The sequence below is a fragment of the Ornithodoros turicata genome, chromosome 9, assembly GCF_037126465.1.
Source record: "Ornithodoros turicata isolate Travis chromosome 9, ASM3712646v1, whole genome shotgun sequence".
NCBI classification, from domain to species: Eukaryota; Metazoa; Arthropoda; class Arachnida; order Ixodida; family Argasidae; genus Ornithodoros; species Ornithodoros turicata.
This window is the reverse complement of record NC_088209.1, coordinates 31,906,919-31,914,609: the sequence shown is the minus strand read 5'-3', so window position 1 is coordinate 31,914,609 and position 7,691 is coordinate 31,906,919. Positions and strand designations below refer to the sequence as shown.

The 7,691-nt window shown below is 48.5% G+C and overlaps 2 protein-coding genes across 3 annotated transcripts; one reads left to right on the top strand and one right to left on the bottom strand.

The window, feature by feature from the left end:
• Positions 1–1,017: 1,017 nt before the first annotated feature.
• LOC135367894 (uncharacterized) lies at positions 1,018–3,947 on the bottom strand. 2 transcript variants are annotated; one of them, XM_064600995.1, is made up of 4 exons: positions 3,678–3,947; positions 3,443–3,608; positions 2,273–2,613; positions 1,021–1,479 (listed from the first exon to the last, which is right to left on the bottom strand). In XM_064600995.1, exons 1-4 carry the CDS (start codon positions 3,840–3,842, stop codon positions 1,204–1,206), a joined length of 948 nt encoding a protein of 315 aa, XP_064457065.1. In that variant the 5' UTR covers positions 3,843–3,947; the 3' UTR covers positions 1,021–1,203. The 2 variants fall into 2 exon arrangements, with proteins under 2 accessions (XP_064457064.1, XP_064457065.1); XM_064600994.1 differs by having other exon boundaries at positions 1,018–1,479; positions 3,443–3,947.
• An 18-nt stretch (positions 3,948–3,965) lies between these two features.
• Positions 3,966–6,788, top strand: LOC135367893 (uncharacterized). Its single transcript, XM_064600993.1, has 4 exons — positions 3,966–4,062; positions 4,160–4,350; positions 4,566–4,716; positions 5,901–6,788. Exons 2-4 carry the CDS (start codon positions 4,183–4,185, stop codon positions 6,644–6,646), a joined length of 1,065 nt encoding a protein of 354 aa, XP_064457063.1. The 5' UTR covers positions 3,966–4,062; positions 4,160–4,182; the 3' UTR covers positions 6,647–6,788.
• Positions 6,789–7,691: the final 903 nt, after the last annotated feature.

The following is a 7,691-nucleotide window of genomic DNA, read 5'->3' as shown; positions in this document are numbered from 1 at the left end:
TCGTTACGTGGACTTATTACTGTTGTCAGTTTTGAACCCTTCCACTGTGTGGCACGTATGGCACATGGCAGTCGACAGACGTCATTGATTTTTTACCCATGTGCTACACGCGTCTTAAGAGATTATTGAGCAAACTCCTTTACCTCCTGTGCGAAGGCTTCTTCAGGATTTTCAGCGAAACAGAAATACGTACAAAGTACAGAGTGCGCATAAAGTCCCATATGCTAGTCTCCTATTTTCCGATGCATGAAGCGCTAACTGCATGCTGAGGCAGCTTCAGATAAACCACCACCAGTCGTTCATTAACGCTCCGGGGTATCGTTACACACAAGGACAATTCCCTGCGTCACGTTCTCTTTTATTATTATTGCGGCCGAATGTCTGCCGTTCGCCCACAAAGAATGCTTGGATGGGACACGAAGTATTCATTTACGGAACGGCGCTCTTACTAGCGACAATAATATTTCTGTTGGAAAAAAGAAAGAGGGCGATGCAGCAAAGATAATTCGTGGCTGCACAACGCGATGGCCGACCAGATTGCCCATATGGCGGCACGTTGCTGAAGGTATCATACATCTTGGGACAACTTCATTGGGAACAGTGTCTACATTTGACTTTCAGCGTCCGTTTTGGCACACTATGCCATTTACCACAGACCAAACGCTGCACGTTCCCCAGTCGTGCAGCGTCCAACGCCACATCTTTGGCAACGTTCCAGTCCCCCCCCCCCCCTTGACGCTTTCAGAAACGTGCACGTCGTTGGTCCTCTGCCACATTCCCCAGGTAGTCGTTATATCCTGACCCCCGCCGACGGGTTGACATGCCAAAGACATGTGAAGGCAACTGCTGGTGGATGTTGACAAACCACAGCCTTCGGTTTAAAGTCCCTAGACCTATCTGCCCGAGCCCACCAGTTTAAGCAGGACAGCACCAGTGGCGTGGGTACGTTGAGTGGTATCCTGGGCCGTACCCCGTGTCCTTGCCCGGAACTTTCGAGGCGATAGGATGGGCTAGTCAGGGCAGATTTTCATAAAGTGGTTAGGACCTATCCCTGGAATAACGAGTCCGTTTGTGTTCCATGCAAAAGTGGTATGAATGGTGGTATATTATACTTGTTTTATATTGGCGTAAGTACTATATGCATTCGATTTACAAAATGATTACGAATAAACATGCCAGCTACGTCCAAGATGGCTACGAGATTCACTCGAGAAGTTTGATGAGCAAGAAGATGAGCTTGAGTCGGTTAAGGGGTGCGAACTGGCCGTCAACCGTGAATTCAGTCGCTTGATTAGCGAGTACGGGGACAGTTGGGAAGGCCACTTCGAACGCCTCCAGCTCTGGCACTGCCTCGTCTCGATCTCGAGGGAAGGCAACTGCGATGGTGTTGCAGCTTTCACCAAAGTTGTCACGAAGTCGCTTCATGAATAGCTTCAACCGTGTACTCTGCATGGTGCACGGGATGGCCACAGATGTCACCTGCAGTGAACAGCAGCAATATGTTACAGATGCCAAGAAAATACAAAATGTGTAATAGAGGGATGTGCGCGTGTACGCAAGGCTTGAAGGAACTTCCGGAATGGCTTTACATGTTTCGGTTTCGCGAACATGTGGGTGACGTCGTCGCGCGCCGCAATGTTCGTTTATAAGCAACGAAGAAGGCGTCTTCTCGGTTCGTGTCTGCTCGGTATGAGTTGCAAGACATAGTTTTGGTTAACGTTCCTGGACGGGTGTTGCTCGCACAGTCACACTGTTGCTAGGTGAGAACCAGATCGCGCGCACCTTTACGACATTTCTCTAAATTAGGAAATTTACGCAAACGCCCACACCACACAGGAGCAATACCTCATGTATGGCGAGCGCAACTCGAAAGTCGTTCGGCGAGAAAGAACCCAAAATGTCCTCCAAGTAACCCGGCCACAGTTCGCGTTGCTCGAGCCACTGTACCCCCAACGTATGCGGACATTATCGTTTTGCGCACTCACGAATGCCAAACAAGGTCGTACAGAAAGGTTGGAAGGAGTGAGATATTGCTCTCGCTCGTCATCTCTGTCCTCTTGTCCAAGGTTGTCCAGGTCACCAAGTGACCATCGGACGGGCACCACCTAAGCGCCAATGCCAATTACGCCCTTCCAACCAAGCACTTGATGAATTCCTCTTGACTTGTCACGTCATCTTTTTGACGGCCAAGTCTATCTCCTTCGTCGCGTACAGTGAACTTTGGGCATATCAACTGGACTTATATTCTGTATGTATTCTATGTTTTGTTCACCTGTATAATGCGCTTAGTGGTCGACTCTGTGAAGTAGCTGGTGACAGCGCGACCTTCGAAGTTAGCATCCGTCACGTGGAGAGCCTGGAAGACGAGGACGCCCGGAAACAAATTATGAAAGACCGCGCCGCCTTCTGATGATGGTGGTGGAATCATTGGCCTCTTAGCAATGGCCGACGCCCTCTCCGGGGTGAGGAGCCCAGCATCGGTACGGAAGACGAACTCCCCGACTATGCCTTCGTGACCCTTGTCTTCCATGCCATCCTGAGTACGGATCACTTCCAACTTGAAATAGACTATCACGGAATCCTTCGGAAGGAGTCTCCGTACGCTGTCCACCACTGTAATTATGACCAGGACACATTTATGGCTACATCGCATCTGGACTGTACGGATGGGCAGATATGATTCATGATTGTCTCGCGCAGTTGTATGGTGCACACTACTTAAAGGAGCATCTAAGGTACCTTTTCTATTCATCCCAGAATTTTTATAAAAAACTTGCAGAGCTAGTTTTTAATTAATTTAATTCAGCTTTAATTAGCCAAAATTCATTACTTAACTTATTAATTCGATGTTTTCTGCGAAATGCGAGATAGGAGAATTAGAGCCAATCATTATTGAAATCCACGATCCTTATTAAACACCCTGTGAAGCGAACGTACTTTGGGATATATAAAATGTCAAATTTCGCTACGCAAATGAGCCGAAACTAGAACTACGCGCTTCTCGAGCGCAGAAACGAACCGACCTTCACCTTATCTGGGTTGGAAAGCGGTCTCTGGGTTGGAAAGCGGTCACATGGCTACGACCGCTGAAAGCACGTTCGTGATTGGCTGCCGCCGCTGAAAACACGATCCTGATTGGATGAGTCTTAGTTGTGAGGTCACGTCAACGAGTAAGCAGGCTTCATCTATCTAGTTGGTGTTGGCCGAGGTAATACGCTTTTCTGACCCGCGAGATTAAAGGCTCCCTTGCGCACCGGGATTGCACTATACACGGGTACTTTTTGTGCGAATCTGTGTCCTAGTGCACCTCCTGAAATATTTTTTTAGCCCTTCCACATGCTCGTTTAACACGGCAGGAAAATGCAACGGGACGAAAGCTACGCGAACACTGAATAGCCACAAGAGACAGAGATAAGGCCGCCGAGCACAAAATAACAGTTACCACTCTTGTTCTGTGAGAGATCTACGTCGTGCGAGAGGAAGACCAGCGTAGGACGGAGCCCTGCCATTCCAGCGATATTGCGATAGCGTGTGAACTTTGAGCACAGCATCTCTGGACAGATGTGCCTCTCATCGTCGTTCGGAATTGCGGCCCCCTGGTCCGTGTCCTGCAATTTGCGGCGACGGATAACTTCTTGTGACGTCTGGTAGGTATATACGTACTGAAAACGACTTACGGCCACACAACCAACGGAGACGGACACCAGCTTGTTACGAATCATTTTAAGTCCAGCTTCTTGCCAGGCCTTGCTAACTTCGCAACAGGCGAACAGGTCTTCTACGTCGACGAACTGCAGAATATTCTCCACCGCGAAGTCGCTTTCCAGGACAACGTGTGCCATCGTGTATACTCTTTGAGGATATAAACGGAGGTCGACCAGTCAGGCCAGGAGAGCTAGATTCTTCTTCGATCCCTGCACGTGCTGCGTGCTGGGTCACGTGATATAGCGTTTAGTTGCTCCCCTTCGTGATCCAGCTGAGTGAATGATGACAATATAGGCCTTAAATGACAATTTCGAACTAGCCCGGAACCCAGCTTGTTTGATTCATGATGACCAAAAAGTATAACTATCGACAGTCATGCAGCCAATATCCTTTGGGATCGTGGCCAGAAAGCGCGCAGACGATCAAACAGTGTCATGAAAGATTGCTATTGCAGAGGTGGAGAAGGAGGAAGAATTAATGGATGAAGATCGCAATGGCATAGGCAAATCAGAAGTACTTATACAACATATCCTTTCTTGCGTGGACGTTGATGACCTCTTCAGGTGCTGCGAGGTCAACTGCGCCTGGGAAGCTGTGAGCCTCCGCCTGCTGCGAAAGAAACTGAAACACTTCTCATACTACTCAGTAAGCAGAATTTCGCTCTCTGCTAGCGTTTTTGCGAAAACCGCGCGCACCATTGGCAAAAGTGTCAATATCGTGTTTTAGGATTCCTTCCGTGTTTAATACGAAAAGCGTTTGTGGACTTACTTCTGATTGCGATGTCTTTACAAAGACCACAGTGTACCCCAGTCAGAGGTTACCTACGTCTGTCACAAAAACTGTTGCGGCGATTATTTCAGTCGGCAGAGAATGCCGCGGCAGAACATTCTTACATCATACAAGATTTCTGCACAAAAACCCGGAAGTACCGGAGCGTGGCCTTGAAAGCTGGACACAAGCCCGCACTCCTGTTCTTGCTGTACCGGTCAAGCTGGAGAGATGACAACCATGGTAAGCAACAACTGCAGCATATTATACAGGTGTCGTGTGTCTCGTTACTCTCGTACATGGCTTGATGGAAAAAGTCCGGCTGTCTCTCCTGCTGGTGCAACGAGCTGTAATGCGTTAGCATTGCTGCTGATTCCCTGAACTGCTAAGAAATTACGCGGAAATTTAAAATTCTGGAAAATTCCCCGAGCACACGGGCCCACTAAACTCGCACGTTTGTGACATCGTTACCAATCCACAAACGACCGCACGCAATACAGGGTGTTCCACGTGGTTCGCTCACGAGCTGCAGTTGAAACTGAAGGTCCGCTCCCACGTAAGACATGGAACTGTCTTCAGGTGCTCTCTGCTTGCTTTCGCTGCGCGGCAACGTGCTCGGAGCATCCTGCATCACCTTGTCTTTGTCGATAGGCCCGCAACGAAGCAGGACGTAGCGCTTGCTGCACGTTTATCATCCTACGCATAGCCATGTTTTCTCTTCTGCACGGTCTTCTGTTCTTTAGTCAGAGCCCGTTTCCTTGGTCGTCCTAGCAGGGAAAGCGATCGAGGGGCCGTGGTCGTCCTATGACCGCGTCCTGTAGTAAAACACAGCACGCAAAACCGATTTCATACCCTCCTGAACCCACAGCCGCGTGGTGTGATACTGCACCGCGAGCGGCGGCGCCGTGAGTTCTCGGGCGGCGCCACGCACCGACGCTCCGGGCTGTGCTGCGCCGCGCATGGGCTGTTCCAGTGCGGTACCCATGGCGCGCTCTATTGCCACATCGCTCACATCGCACAGAAAGTCCTGAGGATACCACACGAATGCTACTGCAGTAAAATTCATCCTTCTAAGTTTGTGCAACTGAATGACGGTGTTACTTCGAGTTTGGTGCCGTTCCCCGAATTCCAGTCGCACGTGAGAGTTGGAATCTCACAGCCTCTCCAAAGCTGTCAACTGGATGGAAAATCTTGAGCTGTGACCTGTCGCTACATCTTATCCTCGTGAGGTGTGACAAAAAGAAGCACTGAAAGCCTCTCCTCAATAGACAGATATCTGAACAGCTTCGTAGCTCTCGAAAGTAAACTAAAATTCTGAAAGTAAAGTAAACAGCACAGTTCTGGTTTGAGACGTTTTACTGTAGACAAGTTAGAAATGAAAGTATAGCAGTAAGCTTAACACACGAACATTTTTCTTTTTTTTACAGTTGTGCGTAAAGTACGACGAATGGTCCCACACAAATGCGTTGTGCTCTTTTTTAAGGACAAGCCTGCCGAGCAGAGTATTGTATCCGAACTCCAAGATAGGCTATCAGGCACCGTGCTCTTCCGACCATGCCCGAAGAGAATGGTAGCTCGCATGTTACAAAAGGATCAGAAGGCGGTCACACGAAGAACACCATCAGATTTCTACAGTTCACGAGGAAGTCTCAACCGCGTGTCGGAGTTCTTTCGTCGGTTAATGTTTGGACAGCCAGGTCCTTCCTCAGTCTCGACCTTCAGGAACACCAGTCCTGGAGTGATGACATTTCAGGCTAAGGTGAACGCTCCTCTGGAAGACTCGGACCGTATCACTACCTACTACATAGAAAGATCCACTGGGAGCAAGCTCCAAGTTACAACGACGACTCTGCGCACTCGCTTGAGGCAAAGAAGTACCGAGTGCATTCAAAGCCTCAAGGAGAACTTTGCTTGCACTAGTAATACAGTCATAGTTGTGTTTCAAAGGGATCTCTCGGACATGTTTGTTGTGCATCGTCTTGATCGGGTGTTTCAAGATGTGCCGGCAATTTTACTGCATTCTGAAGTTGTGGAAGAGGCAATGGCTATTGCTTCTGATGGGACAGCTACACCGCTTGATAGAAGACTGGTCCTGATAATGGTCCTGAGGTTAATACCAGAGACAATGGCCCAGGAAGCTGCAAACGGTGCCGCCCCTAATTATGTCGATTAAAGAGAAGCAGACAATGCAGTGTTGCTGAAATATGTAGCTAAGAAGAAAATAGGACATCATTGGTGATCCAGGCCCCTTTAGTACTAATGCAAGATTAACCGGGATAACTTGTGCATACGAGTAAACATGGACACGGCAGATATACGCATCTAATGCAAAGATGAGTGGCACACAACCAGAGATATGGATAACCTCATCAATAGCCACAAGGTCACATAATCAAAAGCACATTTGTGTTCAAGCCAGAGTAGTGTTTATTCAGATGTCATAGATGTGTAGTGGATGTACCGCAAATAACTTTGTGTGGTAGGCGGCTGTTCTTCAAGAAACCAACGCAAAATCTCCTGAATAATGTGAGCGATATTCTTGTGAAAACCAGTCGATGTATATACAGGATACTGCAACCATCATCCGAGTTCTGGTCACATGACCTGTGCGACACACGCATATATCCCTCACACGCGCATAGTCAGATTGATTATCTGTCATGCACCGACGCAGTGGTCAGCCATTTTACAGTTTAATTTGCAGAGTGATATGTGTACTGGAGCATGCAAAGGGCCGAGCTGGCCCGAAAACCCGAGCCCGACCCGGCCCGCGGGCCGATGTCTAGCCTCAAAACTGACTGCGGGATCCGGTCCAGACCGAGAGTTCTCGGGCTCAAGTCGGGCCGAGCTTTTGTGAGCTATTCTTTCACATTTTTTTTTAAATCTTCGACATTGGGTTTGAGAGCAAATCCTTCCTTCGTCTCTCTGCTAAAACGCTACAATATAGGAATCGCGTTATTCTCGACTTCGCCTTGTTCAGGACGATCATGCCCTCGCTGCGGCGCGTGCACCGCATACAGGTGCGCCAGACTCGACGCCAATGTGTTGCTACAAGCACAAACCGAACAAAGCTACGTTTAGGCGTTCCATGTATATGTGATTTACGGTCGCGGAAAAAACGGTCCCAGAAGAGATCAAATTTAATTCGTGGGAAATTGAATTTTCCCAATTGATCTCCGAAACTTGCGAAGCCAACTTCACATTTTTCCTTTTTTTAC